The 17,795-nt window shown below is 39.1% G+C and overlaps 2 protein-coding genes across 2 annotated transcripts in view; both read left to right on the plus strand.

Moving 5' to 3' along the window:
* Positions 1-11,298, plus strand: part of Ptpn4 (protein tyrosine phosphatase non-receptor type 4) — a 177,079-nt gene extending 165,781 nt beyond the window's left edge. Inside the window, exon 27 of the mRNA XM_038349264.2 lies at positions 3,543-11,298. Coding sequence (XP_038205192.1) covers positions 3,543-3,629 — 87 coding nt within the window. The 3' untranslated portion in view covers positions 3,630-11,298. The remainder of the gene's footprint in view (positions 1-3,542) is intronic.
* A 5,231-nt stretch (positions 11,299-16,529) lies between these two features.
* Positions 16,530-17,795, plus strand: part of Epb41l5 (erythrocyte membrane protein band 4.1 like 5) — a 106,305-nt gene continuing 105,039 nt past the window's right edge. Inside the window, exon 1 of the mRNA XM_038348826.1 lies at positions 16,530-16,762. The gene's annotated coding sequence lies outside the window, so the exon portion shown is untranslated. The remainder of the gene's footprint in view (positions 16,763-17,795) is intronic.

The following is a 17,795-nucleotide window of genomic DNA, read 5'->3' on the forward strand; positions in this document are numbered from 1 at the left end:
ACAACATGATGGTGACAACACGTATGAACAAACACGTTTAATTTAGGTGACGGCTTGCATTTCAGAGGTTTAGTCCATTATCATCATGGTGGGGAGCATGGTAGCATGCATGCAGACATGGTGCTTGAGAAGTAGCTGATAATTCTACATCTTGATCTGAAGGCATATCTTACTGGGTATGACTTGAACTTAATGTAACACATATGGGACCTTAAAACTTACCTCCACAGTGACATACTTTCTCCAACAAGACCACACCTACTCCAGCAACCCACACTTCCTAATAGTGCCACTCCCTTTGGGGGCCATTTTCTTTCAAACAACCACAAGCCTGCACACTTGAATTGGCTTATATGTTTTCTAAATTCTAAATTTTCTTTAATCAAAAACTTTCTTCTGTACGTCCTGTCTTTTTTTGTTTTTCATTTAATGAACAAACCAAGTTCCTTGGTCTATTATCATTCCCAGAGTCTCTGTTGGTTTGGTTTATATTCTCAAGGTAATGCTCTCTGTATTTCCTCAGATCAGTCCGTAGGCTCAAGCAGTTCAGGTTGGTAATTTCTTCCTCAGGAAGCACATGGTAGTTGATCATCTTCTTGTGATATTAGCATCATTTGAAGATCTGTGCCTCTATCTGTTTTATTGGATTTTAAAGCAATGACATTCTGTTTGCTTGATGTTACTGGGTTGCTCCCAAATTCATATTCAACAACTACTGTTATTTAGACCAGGCCTAACTGCCTACAAATGACATCATCCTCAGTGAAGTGTGAAGTGGCTAGACCATTTCATCAGCTAACTAGAATGGTTTTCTAAAAAGATTTATTTTGGGGGCTGGAGAGATGGCTCAGAGATTGAGCATTGCCTGCTCTTCCAAAGGTCCTGAGTTCAATTCCCAGCAACCACTAGAATGGTTTTCTAAAAAGATTTATTTTGGGGGCTGGAGAGATGGCTCAGAGATTGAGCATTGCCTGCTCTTCCAAAGGTCCTGAGTTCAATTCCCAGCAACCACATGGTGGCTCACAACCATCTGTAATGAGGTCTGGTGCCCTCTTCTAGCCAGCAGGCATACATACACACAGACAGAATATTGTATACATAATAAATAAATAAATAAATAAATAAATAAATATTTTTTAAAAAAATAAAAAATAAAAAGATTTATTTTTATTTTCTGTGTATAAGTATTTCACCTGCGTGTGTGTGTGTGTGTGTGTGTGTGTGTGTGTGTGTGTGTGTGTGTTATGTGTATGCCTGGTACCCTTGGAGACCAGAAGGGAAAATAGATTCCCTGGAACTGAAGTTAGAGATGGCTATGAGCCACTCACTGTGTGGGTGCTGGTGATTGCACCCAGGACCTCTGGAAAAGTAGATGTTGCTCTTAACTACTAAATCATTTCTCCAGCTCCTAGAATGATTCTTTTCTTTGTTTTACAAGTGCTATTTTATTTTTTATTGTCTTTTACAGTGCTGGCATGGAATCCAGTGCCTCACACATGCTGAACAAGTGCCCAAATTTTCAGTTTCCATTTACTAATCGGTGCCAGCAACTGACTTGTTTGTTTTGATACAATTTAAAGATTGTGAAACTGCTGGATGTAGTGGTGTATGCCTTTAATCCCAGGACTTTCAAGGCGGCAGGTGTATCTCTCTGAGTTCAAGGCCAGCCTGGTCTACAGAGTGAGCTCTAGGACAGCCAGGGCTACACAGAGAAACCCTGTCTAGGGGGGGAAATTACTCTTCTGTTTTATCTCATATTGCGTGTCACAGTTTCAAAATGACAGCCCCGACATCACATATACAGAATGGTTATACTAACTGCTCTTGGTTTTCCACAGTTCTCTTTGAACTTGGATGTAACTACAAAACATAGTCAATTACTGTCTTCAAATCCCTCCAAATAACTGATGAGTGTGTTGTACCATCAGCTTGGTATGGGCATGTTATCAATTTTATATTTTAAATCTATAAAAAATAGAAAGGTAGGGACTGGAGAGATGGTTCAGTGATTAAGAGCACTGACTGTCCTTCCATAGGACCCAAGTTCAATTCCTAGCACACACATGGCACCTCAATTGTCTATAATTCCAGTTCCCAGGGGTCTGATACCCTCATCCACACAGATACAAGAATGCACAGAAAAAATAAATCATTAAAAAGAAAAAAGATTTATTTGATGGGGTCTGATCTCCGTTCCTCTCCTCCCTTTTTCCTCTATCCTTTCATGAAAATATTTTAAGGATTTATTGATTTATTCCGTTAAAAAAGTTAAACTAACAGTAAAATTTTAAATATATATTTATATTTCTCCTTTTTTGGTTTGGTTGTTTGTTTTTTAAGACAGGGTTTCTCTGTATAACAGTCTGGCTATCGTGGAACTTGCTTTATAGACCAGGCTTACCTTGAACTCACAGAGATCCACCTGACTTCTCCTTTTTCTAAATATGATCCCTTGCCTTTTAATATTTCTTTATGTGACAGAGGGGGGGGGAGAGAATATGCAAGTCTGTGTGGAGGTCAGAGGAGTATATTAGGTATCCTTTGTCACTCTCTACTTGATTCTCATGAGTAAGGGTCTCACTGTGTCTGTCCCTGGAGCTCAACCAGCAGACAGCAAATCGTAATGATCTCCTGTGTCTGCCCTGACACCCGCATAAATGTCCAGCTTTTCTCATGGGTGTTGGAGATAGGAATTCAAGTTCTCATACTTGTTCACATATTCTTACCTGCTGAGTCATCTCCCCAGACCCTCTTTGCCTTTTGCTGTTGTTTTACTTTTTTTATTTTGCCCTTCTTAAACAGGCCAGTGTGGTATTCATTATGTATCCCATACTGGCCTAGAACTTATGGAACTCTTGGTTCAGTCTTCCAAAAATTAGAGTATGTGTAAGCCTCTTTGCCTGAACTATCTTGCTTGTTTTCACTTAAGAAAATATCCTGACACATAGCATAGTGCAAATGCCTTTAATCTCAGCACTCAGGGACAGAAGGATCTCTGTGAATTTAAGGTCATCCTTCTCTACACAGCAAATTGATGGCGACTTAAATGGTTTCTAATTTTTTTTTATCTTCACAGAGTGAATATATATTTTTAGACACTTTTCTAGTTTTTTTTATTTTCTGAAAGTGAGAGTGCTTGATCCCAAGGTAAAATAATACCATATTATTTGATGCTTTCAAATTTCTGTTTATAGTTTCACTGTTTTAACATTCCTACCAGCAGTGTCTTGAGTTTTGTCAACAAAGTATAATATGTTTTGTTTTTTGTTGTTTTTTGTTGTTGTTGTTTTGTTTTGCTTTGCTTTTGCCCACCAGTTGGTAAAAAATGTGTCTCTGTACTTTTTGGCCTGCCTGCCCTCCCGCCTTCCTTCCTTCCTTCCTTCCTTCCTTCCTTCCTTCCTTCCTTCCTTCCTTCCTTCCTTCCTCCCTCCCTCCCTCCCTCCCTCCCTCCCTTCCTTCATAAGCAATACAAGTAAGGTTTTTAGTTTTTGGTTTTCTAGGTTTTCTAATAATTCTGTTTTTTTTCTATTTATGTTTTTCAGAGTCAATACAGATTTGTCTGTGAAGCTATTTTGAAAGTATATGAAGAAGGCTTTGTTAAACCCTTAACAACATCATCAAATAAATAAGAAAATGAAAAGGTTGGGATAAGTATTGGGAAACTGATTTTTGTTACATTCACTGTGCCATACTACTGCTTGCAGGAAATGGCATCTCACACAAAAAAAGTGAAGAACTCAAACTAACTTTGAAAACTTCAGCACTATTGCACTTTATGTTTTAAAAAGTCACTCAAAACCTATAACTCACATCTTTGACTATTTTGTGCTTTGCTCTGAACAAATAGATGAAACTGAATATGTTCAGGGTAATTTGTGGAATTTTGAGGCGGTGCCATGCAGTCCCCTCTGGTAGAATTGCCCCAGCAAGGCTCAGAACTCATCTCTGTTACACACCTGTACCTTGAAGGCAAAAAGGAGTCTGCTCTGGTCTTTCCAGTGGTTCATGTACTTACTCTACTGATTGCCAGATTTTATTTTTCAAACGTTAGCAATACCATTCTCAACATTAGCCAGTACACTGCCTGTGGATGCAGCACATCTTCCCTGACATCCCAGTAGGGACCTGCTGTTGAGAAGAAAAGTGGAACTTGCTGTTCCCAGGAAATGCTGCACAGTGTCCATTTACCAGCATCTTATAGAAATTATAACTATGAATCTATGGAATTTCTTGGATTTAATAATGTAACTTATATTTATCATAAGGTTGGCTTATTCCAAATCATGTGACTTCACACTTTTGATGTAAAGGAATGCATGCATCGTGTCTTAACCCCTTAAGTGCCTTGAGATATCTTTGTTTAATGAAAAGGCACTCATTTGACCCCATAGGAGGTATGTATATTGTACATTATTATAGTTTTATGAATTTTTAACAAGTTCACAGCGTAAAAAACAGCTTACGTTGAGAGTTATACAAAGAAGGGTAAGGAAATTGTTTTTACTCAGTGCTTGCTTGTACTTTGCTATAAAAGCCAGAGTATCTGTGTTCTGCTGAGAGTACACTCTGCTGCTGTGGAATTGTTCACAATCTGTACATTCCTTTACTGCAGAACAGGTCTTAAAGTTCAGCAACTTAACTTACAAAAAGGGTTTATTCTTCAAATTTCATATTTACTTTATCCCTAACTTAAAAAGTGATCTTTAACCTGTATATTAAAGATAAACATATTAACACTCTAAGCTACAATTACAAAGTTGGTTAGTTGGGTTTGTTCCTGTCTATACAGAAGTGTTACCCTCCAGTACTCATTCCAGTTCATAGCAGGCTGTCTTCACACTGGTTGTTCTTTTTATTTTTAGTTTTTGTTGGTTTTTGTGCTGTTGTTTTGGGGTTTTGTTTTGTTTGGTCTTGATTTTTCAAGACAGAGTTTCTCTGTATAACAGTCCTAGAACTTGCTGTATAAACCAGGTTGACCCTGAACTCACAGAGATCTGTCTCCCTCTGCCTCTTGAGTGCTGGGATTAAAGGTGTGCATCACCACCACCTGGCCACACTGGTCTTCTCATTGGAATTCTTCAAAGAGTTAAATACTATTGACTTCTTCTAAATGTGACACCCCCCCATAGTAAAATGCAGGTTTTCTTGTCATTTTTGTATACAGTTATATTATCTACTTTATATTTATAGATGCTTATTAAATTATAAGCATGTTTAGTGAGGTGTTTGATTGTTCATCTTGACTGAAGATTCAACTCCCATTACAGATGTGTATATTTTCCTTGTCAGCTTCATTTGTTTTTAAATCTATGGAGATAGATCTTTAAAATTGCCCAATTTAATATGAGAATTTGCTCACCTATTTGAATGTTATTTTATATGGCTATAGTTAAAGTAGGCACATTCGTTAGTGGTTTCAGAATATTTCTGTAGTCTTGATAAAACATAGGTTCCAGTAAATATTTTGGACTGCTATTTAGTTTGGAGGGGTGACATACTTTTAAGAATCTTTAATAAAATCTAAGTTATCATCTCTCATATTCAGAATTCATAATAGTAAAAGTCAGAAAGAAGTTAAGCTCCTAAGCAGTATTGGCCAGGGTACCATTGTCATTTACAAACACTATTTGTCTTATTTTTTTTAAAGAGGCATAAACATAATCTTATGTCAAACAGAAGTCCTCCTATTTTGATTTTACATGCAAGACAATATGAGCTAGTCAGTGAAAGGTAGTTAACACTCAAACATTCCATTCTCTACCAGAGGCAAATGTAATTTAGGCTAGTAGGATATCATTACAAGTTTAAAAGGGAAATCAAGTTGGAGATCTATACATTATAGAGCTACTTTATTTCATTGATGGATTTTAGTCTAAATTTTAAATGTCTGTCCTTGCCATGTGGATAGACTGTGACAACCATAGGCAAAAAGAGAAACCTTGTATAGAAGAAAAAAGGCAATGTCATGATTCACTTGGCTCTGTAATGGAAAGCTGTGTTCATACCTCTGTAGTTAACATTGATGTTGGCAATGAGCATTGCTGCCATTTCAATCATTGATGCTTGTCGTTAAGTGACAAGTGTGGAATTAAATTTATAGTTCTCATCTGAGAACTGTCCTTACATGTAAAAACACCCCTTTTAGAACATTTGTTAGGCTAAAATATCCCTTTACAAATTGTTAATATGGATATGCTAATTCAACTTTCTTAGTTATCTAGCATAGAACACTGTCCTTTATAACTAAGCATTTAATCAGTTTACTAATCAAAATAGATTTCTAGAAATAATGCTAGTTTTCATGCATAAGTAGTGCTAGACTTCATACATACTGATGTAATATTGTGTGACAAAAAAAATCCTGAATTAAACTACTTTCCCATTTCACTACCCACCCTTAGACCCACACACTGACAAACTCAAGAAAGAACACATTTATTCTGACAAGTAAAAATCAATATTGATGGGTCAGGGGTTTTTGTACATGCTAAAAAGTAAATGTGAAAATTTTTCCTCTCTGAGTTCAGGTGATTTTTCTGTGCTATTTAAAATGTTTTTAGTGTCTTGTTTTTGTCTGCACTGCCTGGATACTCTGTAGTAATAATTTGGAGGAGACTAGCATTTGCAAAAAGAATAGGTTGTACTTGTTAAACTAATCCATCCATTCAAAAATGAGGCGAATACAGCCCAAGAAAAACTTTTGTGTAGCCTTCTGGGATAAGTAGTTGGGAAAGGGCAATGATTAGCCATTTTGACCTAAGAATAAGGGTAACATTGTATGAAAACTGACTAAAATGCACAAAGTTATGCTGAGCCATTAAGACAGTTACTTGAAGGTTTTAGGTACTACTGTACATACCTTCATAGAAAAACGTCAGTGCATTGGTTTGCATGTGTATTTCACAAAGACATGTACACAGACAGAATGGACTTTTAACCATGGGGTTGTTTATATTGCTTGGCAGGTCTGATCAAGTCTACTTTGTTATTTGAGCAAAAAATCTCTTGTATCACTAGAAGTGGTACTACAACTTTAAAGCTATAAGAAGTTGAAAGACTTGTGTCTAGTCTCTACTTCCTTATGATAGGAAGAACTAAAGGCTCAGCATTTAATTTAACAGAATCTGGTCAACTTCAAGTTTTCTAATTCTCAATCTAGTGTTTCTGTATTAGACTAGAAGTTCAATAAATTGCTTGTAAATTTTATCTATTTCTACCCAGGAAGCACAGGCAGTGTTGTCCCTTTGAATCTTTGATACCTTAGAAGTTTGATTGATATTAGTCTTCAAAAGTGATGCCAATTAGGAATTGGGCCGAGTTTGCTAGTTGTGCTTCCCTAACAGATGAACTGAAGCTGTTGTGAACTAGTTAGGCTGATACGCATACAGTAGGCAAGCTGACCTGCAAGTAGGAAGTCAGTCTTAAAGCACTTAGCACATAGAACTGAGATTTAGAACTTATATCTACTTACAAAATAATTTATATTCATAATGTGAACATATGATAAAATTGAAGTATGGCTTATCAGGAAGAGAGAAGGAAACATGAATTTATAGCAATGTGCTATCTAGTGTCTGTGTTTTGAATATTAAAAATATTCTGATGGTAAAGTTGCCAAAGTAGTTTTGAATTCATGTAAGTTGTTTATACCACAACATTGTGGGATATGTTTACAGGCTCTTCATAGTACTTATTTTGTAGTTCTGATGAATTTGTATTTAAGTCATTTATAGTAAATATATGATGATAATTATTTGCTGGAATAAACATCTCAGTAATATAGCAAATCATACCTAATAGATCCCACAGTCTGCTTTCATACAAGGTGCTGCATCCACAAAACAAGTACTTTGTGTTAACATTGCTCACGTCCCACAGTTGCACCATCCATCCAGCTGCCATTCCTGGAACCATTTGGTGCTTCCTCCAAGTAAAACAGCTGTGTTGTTATAATTCTGTGGATTGAATTTATTAAATATTAGAATTACTGATCAGTGGACAGATACTTGTGTCACAGTGTGATCACAAACTAGTGGCTTTCATGAAATTCTTAGAGAATTATTATATACATAAAAGAAATTTGCATAATAAAACCTTTTGAGGGCTAATTGCTTATAGATAATTTCATCAACTTTAAGAGTATAAGAAATCAGTTCCAAAATTGTTTTGGGTTCTGCTTTTTACCATAATTCTTATTTTTCATGGATTTCATTTTCTCTTAGTAGCAGTTATTATAATAAACTTGTCTATGTTAACAGAAACAATAAACCATGTGTTCCAGCCCATCCTGCTTTATTTTCATACCCTAAGTAAATTTGTTTTGAGTAGATACCATAAAGTTACTTTGTTTTCATATATAAATGTGTTGCTGCTTATTTTTTGTTTTTGTGCTTCAGTATACTGTTGATTTCTAAAGTCATTGTTTGGTTTTTAATTCTTCAAAGCTAAGTGGGAAGTCATTACTCATAGCTGCTTGACAGCAATTTATCTATATGAACTAGGTATGGTTCAGTACATAATCAAGCCAGTAGTACTTTTTCTTTGCAGAAGGTTATTAGCAATATTGCAAGGTAAAAACTACACTGTTAAGGAAGAGTTCAAAAGTTTAGCTTCCTGGAGCCTTGCAAAATTTCCAGAATAAGGATGAAAAAGAAAACCTTGTTAAGGTCATAAAAGTTTCAAGTAAACATTGTAGAGTTTTCCTATTACTATGTAAATGATATACAGAAAATATTTTTTTATGAACAGAAGGTTAAAACTGTTAACTCTAATTTCATTGTTTAAAAGGGATAAAACGATGTTTGTATGTCTTTCATGCTGTAAAGAAAATGAATGTATCTTTCAAACATTAGAGTTATTACTTGGTTCTAAGTATATGTGTTTGTTTAAAAAGAGAGAGTGAGAAATCTGCAAAGGAGTAAAAATAGTGTCATAGTCATTATGTAAAACGCAGTGTTGGAAGAAATGGAATTTCGTTGCGAATGGTCATTGTCAAAGCATACGTTCATTCCACAATACTTTGTTTTTGGCTCTAGAAGTTTTCCTTAAAAATTGTATATACTATTTTGAGTGTAAAGTATTTTAATTCTACACTGGTGGGGTGTGGAAGAATGTGTGTTAGGCTAAGTGTGCTGCTGCATGTGTCTACCATGGAGGAAAGTTCCCAAGTTTTGTCAATGTCGCAGCCACCAATGGGGCATCATTGTAAGAATGTGAGGCTAGAAACCCATGCCTAAGAGCCACTGCAGAAATTATGTGCAGAGGCCTCTGACCCTGATGATGAGTTTCCCTTTTTCTCTTCAGTGACATGGATAGTAAGACCACGGGGCCCAACCCTCGTGACTTCTAACCGTGGTGGCTTATACAGCTTACAAGTTTATTCAGCTAAGTGAAAACTCTTCACTTTAAACCAGTGCCTATAGGCATAATTAATTTGTTAAATAGCTCCTTTAAAATCTAGTAATTATCAATTATTAAACCTTATGAAATGGGGAATTCATTGTTTTAATGTTTTCTAAATTTCCATAATGATTTTAACTCATGATGTACCCTGAACAACCTAAAAGTTATCCAAGGTTAGTGTCAGATTTCCTCAACCACAGAGTTATAAAATTTGGCACTATTAATACTGGTAACTTATAAGTCACATTGTTAAGTAAAGTTGCTGTCAGGCATCATCAAGGAAATAGCTTTCTTCAAATAGTTGCTGCTTTGTGGTGTCCCTAGATCTATATGTCATAGCATCCACGATTGTCATAATTGGGCCTGTTTTACCTTTTTTAAATATTTGTTTTCTGTTCTTAAATTATAATATTCCATTTATTTGCCTTCCTGGGCAAGGATGTTTCAACCCAACTCTGTGATTTTCTGGATTCATCTTTCCCAATCTTTCAGTGAGTTAGCAAGACTCCTCATTCCTGAATCCTGTAGAGTAGGTAATATGTAAGTGCTAAAATTGATTTCAAATAGCACTTTATTTTATGCTTACTACTGACTTAATTTATACAGTAAAAATATCTATCCTAGGAGTTCTGTAAATACAGAAAAAATGGTTAGTATTAGAGTTTATTAGATTGACCCCAAGTTTAAATGCTTTATAATGATCTCTTTATAGCTTCTTTATATTTAAGAGGTAACATATGTGACTTTAGCTCTGTGATTTTTTTTTTCCTGCAATTTGTATAATACAATAGATGCTGCCTAGCTGACTGTGTTGCTGGACTCAGTTCTCTCAGCTAGCCTCAGCCGAGCTTGTTTTACTAAAATTGTTTCTGCTCTGCATTTTGTGAACATCACATGAATCTTGGAAATTCGTTTGTTCTCAATGTAGTACCTAGATGTTAAGTAGATACTGCACCACAAGTATATAGTTTATATAGAAGACAAAGGGCAGAATTTATGATACTGTACAGTTTATATTAAGCTGTTTTCATATTCTGCCAAAACAGTATATCTGCTGTAAAAAGTAAAAGTTGTCTACCCCAGTGTTCTTCAGCATCAGAACATGCCACTTATGAACTATGCTGTAATCTTTTCAGATAAGAAAAGCTAGTCCTTGTTTTCTACAGTGTAGGTTTAACTTTAGGACTGACCGTTCATACTTTCAGTACTATTTCTAAACTGTAGTTTTAAAATTATTTCTATGTAGAGGGTATTTTGATTTGGGAACTTTCTTTTCTTGTAATAGGTGCTATGTGTAAATATGGAGTAAGAAGTTTGCTTGGTTAAAAGTCTACTTTATTTCCTTATTAAAATATTTTTCATTTGTTTCCATTTGTTTTGTGCTGAATGAATAGCAGAATGGAATTAGTCCCTTAATGTTGTCAGGTACCTTTTCTCCCAGCTGTACAAGAATATCTCCGTATGGTGTGGTCTCATGATCAAGAAGCAAAGAAGCTAAGAATCAAAACTTAAATGCATTTAAGAATCAAAAACTTAAATGAATTTGATCAACACTGGGTTTTTTGAAATGATCACTGTGCATTTGTTACTGCGGTTTACCATGTGTTTTAAAGGCCTTGTGTGTTTGTCTTAATTTCAGTGAAAATTAGAATCCTGCCTTTATGTTTTTAAACAATCTACACAAACCAACAGTGAACAGGATAAAAATGCTGTTTTGCATTGAAACTGTTTTAGTCCTAACATCAATTTATGTTATGTGAAATGCTATTACACATATTTTGTTGGGCATATTTCATTTTGATTGAGTAGCTGTTCAGATACAAATGTGAAAAGGGGAAAAACACCTCTAGCTGTTAATGTTCAATTGAAAAATAAAGGTGTTCTTTAGTAATCTAATGACTTGGTTTCAAGAGTATTGTATTGGAATTTATTGTTGGACTTCGTTATTGATGATTTAGTCACTAATGCATGATCAGTTAGAAGGGATGTTTGAATGCTAAACATGATTTTGTTTCCAGAATTAGTAATACACATAGTGGCTCTCCTTGAGGGAATGGGGAATGGTATATATGTATGGTGTGTGGGCATGTACATATGCTGAAACAGCCACCTATGCTCAGACTTTTGGAAGCCAGGGGAGGGCATCTGGTGGTGTCCTCTATCAGTCTCTACCTTATTCTCTCATGGAACCTAGAACTTAATGTCAGCTAGACTGGCTGGCCAGCAAGCTCTAGCAACCACAGCATGGGTTTGCAGGCACACATTCCTGTGCTCAGTTTTCTTCATGGGTTCTGAGAATCCTAGCTCAGGTCCTCATACCTGAGCAGTAAGCATTCTTTTTTTGTTTTGTTTTTTGTTTTGTTTTGTTTTTTGAGACAAGGTTTCTCTGTGTAACAGTCCTGGCTGTCCTGGAACTCACTTTTGTAGACCTGGCTGGCCTCGAACTCACAGAGATTAGCCTCTTGAGCACTGGGATTAAGGGATGAGCCACTACTGCCCAGCTGAGCAGTGAACATTCTTACACATTGAGCCATCTCCCTACCTGCCTGAAGAATAAAAGTATATGAAGTCTCCTTCATTGGGGCCACACCTCCTCCATTAACCCCAAGGCAAGTCCTTGTCACTCAAAAGACTTGTCTTGAAATCAACCTGAATTATCATCTTCCCAGGTGCAGTCTGGTGTGCCATTTTGCATATTAGAGGAATGTTAGGAGTAAAGCTCCAGTTTGGGTTTTGTTTTGATTGGGAGGGTTGAGTGTTTTGTTTTTATAGGTAGCCTTGGCTTGCCTTGAACTTGATCAACTGCTTGCATCTGCCCTTAAAGTGCTGGTATCAAAGTGTTGTACCACTACACTCTACAACCAATAACTGTTTCAGGTACCTATGTACGTGATAAAGGACTTATTATGGCAAAAGCAGGTACAATGACATAGTGACTTGTGCCTGTAGTCCCAGCAACTTTGATGGCTAAAGTAGAGGATCACTTTAGGACAGCAGTTCAGGACTAGCCTGAGCTATAGAGACCCTGTGTCTCAAATAAGAGAAAAAAATATGAGATACATTTTGAGGAAGACTGAAGATAATTTATGGCAGTCTCATACCAATTCCCCATCTCTGAGTAAAGCCCCCTCAAATCTAGTGAAAAGTGCAGGCATGTAATTCTAGTACTCAGATATTGAGGCAGGTGGATTCAAGTTGTGTGCTCTCTAAGAGTCAAAGTCGACAAGGTCCAGGTAATTCCTGGAATATTGGGAGTTATAGTTCTTGGAGAAATAAAATGGGAAATACAGTGGCCTTATGGTTTTGTCTTTAAAACACCCCTACAACATTTGTCTCATAGCCACTCACTGGGAACCCGATGTGGATCTTACCAGAGTCCCATTTTTCTGATTGTAGTAAGAGGAGCAGCAGGCTACATCCCGCCACCCCACTAGCTTATACCCGAAATAACAACACACAAATTGTATTCATTTAAACACTGCCTGGCCCATTAGTTCTAGCCTCCTATTGGCTAACTCTCACATCTTGATTCAACCCATTTCTAATAATCTGTTCGCCACTTGACTGTGGCTTACAGGGATGAGTCTAACCAGTGTCCGTCTAGGGCAGGAGAAGCATGGCTTCTGCCACACTTCCCTTCTTCCCAGCATTCTGTCTACTCTGCCCACCTAAGGGCTGCCCTATCAAAAGACCAAGGCAGTTTCTTTATTTAACCAATGAAAGCAACACATGAAAATCCTCCTTTACCATCTGGTCAATACTTAAAGCTTGCTTCAAATTTGGTTCAAAATTGTGTAACTGGTTTTACTCACACGAGTTTCAGGATTACCAGCAACTCTGAGCTATATGAAGCCTTGTGGCAGCGGAAGCCCCATCATACCAATGATGACCTCTGTTCAATTATATTTTCTTCTAGGGAAAACATGTATTTGTTTATACATGTATTTGTTTAAACATGTATTTGTTTATAAGTATTATATGATATAGCTTGCAACTTTTCATTTTTCATTGTGGAGTATTTCCATGTTAGCATATTCACATCTATCTCATTCTTTAAGACTTTATTTATTTGGGGGGTGAGGGTCATGAATGACCATGTATGGACTTGTACAGCACTCATATAGTGGTCAGAAGAAAACTTGCAGGAGTCAGTTCTCTCCGCCATGTGAGTCCTGAGGCTCATGTTTGGTGGTGTCTTTTCTTGCAGAGCCATCTCACCAGCCCCATCTCATTCGTTTTATTCTGTTGTCATGTGGATGTTGCATAATTATATTTTGCAATTATTATATTTCTGTGTGTATCTATCAGGTAATCTAGATCCCTGACCTACTCCCCCGTTTTGAGACTAGTCTTACTTTAAAAACTTATACCAGGTAGCAGAAATGACACTAATTTCTTGGTATTGTCCCTAATCAGTCGGGAAACTTCAGTTTTCACTCTCTCCACCCCAAAGTCCCCACCCCCTCTTGCTGTGGGTAGAGCTATGTGTAGTACCCAGCTGTTGCTCCATTGGCCCCAGCTAAGGTTCCTCACAGGTGACTGGCAATATTCTGGCAACACCGCTGGTGCAGAGAAAGCTGTTCTGCCAGGCTTAATCTGGTGCAGGTACAGTCAGTGCCAAATCCCTGTAAATGGTGTCTTCTGGGTTCTTCCTCTACACACATTAATTTTCTGGCAAAATCCCATGAGACCCTCATTCCACACCCTTCCCCTTCACACACACCCCTTCTGCTCTTGTTCCTTTCCTTTCAGTACCACCCTTGAGCACATCCCCACAGGCTTTTTGCTCTTGCTGTTTCTTTGGCTTGTCCAGGAGTTCTACTGGCTATCTCCTCACCTACTTTAGGTGTGAACTCAATGTCACTGTCTTTAAGAGGCCTGCCTCCTTGCTGAATTTGCAGCTCTTCATTTCCTGTCCCTACTCCCTGCTATTAATTTTCTCTTTAGTGTTTACTAACAGCTAACGAACCGTGTGCATTGAACCCAGAACTTCATGACTTCATGTAATCTACTAATGGAGCTATATGCATCTCTTACTTTCTTCTTCTTCTTTTCTTCTTCTTCTTCTTCTTCTTCTTCTTCTTCTTCTTCTTCTTCTTCTTCTTCTTCTTCTTCTTCTTCTTCTTCTTCTTCTTTTCTTCTTCTCCTTCTCCTCCTCCTCCTCCTCCTTCTCCTCCTTCTTTTTTCTTGTTTCTTCTTCCTCCTCTTTCTCCTCCTCCTCCTCTTCCTCCTCCTCCTTCCTTCTTCTCCTTCAGATGATGTAAGGTATGTTAGCCTCAAATTTCTGGGCTCAAGTGATCCTCCTGCCTCAGCCTTGAGAGTACCAAGGACTACAGGTACACTGTGCTACCACACAGGCTTGACCATAAAATAAACTTGTTTAATTATGACAGAACCTCAAAATATAACCTAAACTGCTCTTGATCTTACTACTGAGCTTCCCTTGGAACTAGAGGTTGTTGTCACCTTTGGTTGCCTTGAGGGACGTTTGTCTTTCTTCTTTATCTGTCCTATCTCCAGGGCCTACAGCACAGCAGGCCTTTGATTATCTGAAGAATGAAGGAATGGAATGTTGCCTTGCCACTCAGGACCTCCCTGACCAAGGTACCTTAAACTTCAGTCTGTTATTTCTCTTTCCTAGCTTTGTTTTTCTCCAGGACACTTATCACCACTTGACACATTTATTTTCTGTCTTTCTCTGAAAGTTGCTTTAACAGTAGAGGCTTAAATCCACTTTAAACCCTAGGAATTGGGGGTAGGGAAGCAAGAAAACATTTAAATAAGTATTTGCAAATCGATGAACAACTGGATAAGAGAGAAAAATATATACCAGACTACATTAAAAATAGAAACATCTTAGTATTTATTTTTGCTGTGCTAGGGATTGGATCCAGGACCTTGTACTAGTCTAACATCCTACCACGGAACTGTATCTAAAACTCAACATTTGATTTTAAATTAAATAATGAAGTGAAAATTTGCTGGGTGGTGGTGACACCAACCTTTAATCCCAACATTCAGGAGGGAGGGGCAATCGGATTGCTGAGTTTGAGGTCAGCGTGGTCTACAGAGCGACTTCCAGGATGGCCAAGGCTACCCAGAAACCCTCTGGGGTCGTGGGGATGGGGAAACAAAACAAAACAAAACAAAAACAATATGAGTGGGGGAGGTGAGCGAGACAGACAGAATATGGGAATTCAAAACATAAAACCAGGGGCTATCAAGAAGCTCAGTGGGTAAAAGTGCTTGCACCCAAATGGGTCAGCTTGAGTTCATTCCCATCGTTCAAGTGATAGCGAGAACTAACTTTTGCAAGTTGTCCTCAGACCTCCCAACACTTGAATTGTGGCATACATGCACCCTTCCTTACGGCACACAAAAACACACATAGACAATGTTATTTAAGACAGGGTTTTACTATGTAGTCCTGATTGTCTTAGAACTCACCAGGCTGCCCTTGACCTCACCAGAGATTCTCCTTCCTCTGCGTCCCAAATTCTGGGATTAAAGGTGCACATCAACATGCCAGGTATTTTCCCCTCTTTGTTGTTTTGTTTATTTTTTAATTAATGAACCAGTGTAGCAGCCAGGTTTCCAAACACCTAATAGTGCCCTCTGAATAAGACTAAGTTTTGTGTGCAAGTGCAACAGGTGACTCCTAAACTGTAGTTTCCTCTTCCTCTTGGCTCCACCTGGCGTGGCCAGCTTAAATTCCTTCTCAGGAGGCTAATTTCCGGGGCGGCGCCATCGCCCCTTTAAGAGCCAAACACCCTGTCCTTTGGGGCGGGGCTTGGGTAGGGCTTTAAGGGGCGTGCCCGCGGGCGGCCGGGGTCCTCCGGGGATTAGCGCAGGGTGGGCTCGCCCCTCGCGCCGCCATTTCTCTGCGTTTTCGGAGACCCGTCCTCCCGTCGGGCTGGCTGGGCGTCTGTCCCCAAGGGTCGCGCGCGCCTGTCGTCGTGGTCTCTCGGTCGCTACACGGTCTTCACCCCCCAGTAAAGGTAAGTGTGGCCCCTGGTGTCCAGTTCGCTCTGCTTACTGAGCGTAGCCTGGGCCGCGCGGGGTAGGCGGCCCGGCTCCCTGGGCGACGCCGCGGGCTGGGAGGGGAGTGGCGGCGGCGGCCAATGGGGCTGGGCGCTGAGTTTCGGGCGATACCGAGAGGCGGCCGCCGGGGGCCCGGCGCGTAGCTGGGGTCTTGGGCATCGTGGGAGGAACTCTGGTCACCCCTGACCTCCGTGTAGCCGTGTGGTTAGGGGAAGGTCTCCTCGAGTGCCAGCTCGTCAGGATCGTGGGTAGACGCACACCCGAGGGGACGTGCAAGCCTGCTCGCGACCGACTGAAACTCGGGAATCGTGAGAGGCAGGTGCGTTCCCGGGAACCGCCAAGGCCGAAGGCGCTTCCCGCCCCCACGCGTAGCGCGAGTCGGGTAATGATGGGTCCTCGGGTGGGTAGCAGATAATTGTGTCTGTCTCTGTGTAGCTACTGCAGTCTCCCGGGTTCTGTTTTAACAGCGAGAAGACCCCAGTCTCCGAAGTTGTTTGGCAATAGTTTAAAATTACTAGCAGTGTTTTCTTCGTAAGAGTTAAGAGATTAGCCCACCAATAAATCCTTAACGTAACTCACAGCTACGCTAGCCCCAGTTGCAGCATAAACTGAGCCTGAGCCCCACTTACTGCAGTGGGTTACTTGTATGTGTCTCCCTGGTCGCTTCAGGATCTTTTTTATCCCCGCCCCCGCCTGTTCTTTCTTTTGATACTGGGAACCTAATTCGCATTTTGGAGCTCACTAGGCTGACCTAAATCCTTAAACATGTTTTCTGTTTTGGGACTTTTACACTTGTTTGGGAAAATCGATGTGCGGAATTTTCCTGCGTTTAGTTTCTCAGTTACGTTTTTTATTGCGGGAGATAACTGGGATGAAAGATACTGGTACCTTTAGGACATTTTTTGTATGTTGGCAATATTACTGTGAAAAAAAATCAGTGGCTCTCCTTACCGCTAAGGAATGTCGTGTTGGATACCCAAAGTTCAATCCCCAGCACAGCAAAAAGAATCAAAAGGGGCGGAGGTGCAGCTGGCCTTCTGTGATGTATGTGTACACATTACATTACAGACTTGAGGTGGAGGGTGGGTGATGCAGTGCTTGGTTAAGTGGGGAATTGATTGCTTCAGTTTTCGTTTCTGTGATTGAAAAGGAAATTTATTTACTAGAAACTATGTAACTCCTGACCCCAGATTTTCAGTTTGTTGTTTTTTAGAGATAGTGTCTCTCCATGCAGCCTAGGATAACTTGGAATTTGCTATATGTACAGCCCAGGTTGGCATGAAACCTAGAATTCTGCTTCTGCCTTCCACGGGCTGGGATTATTTTGTTAGTCACTTTTATTATCCTCTTTT

The sequence above is a fragment of the Arvicola amphibius genome, chromosome 12 (genome assembly GCF_903992535.2).
Source record: "Arvicola amphibius chromosome 12, mArvAmp1.2, whole genome shotgun sequence".
NCBI lineage: Eukaryota > Metazoa > Chordata > Mammalia > Rodentia > Cricetidae > Arvicola > Arvicola amphibius.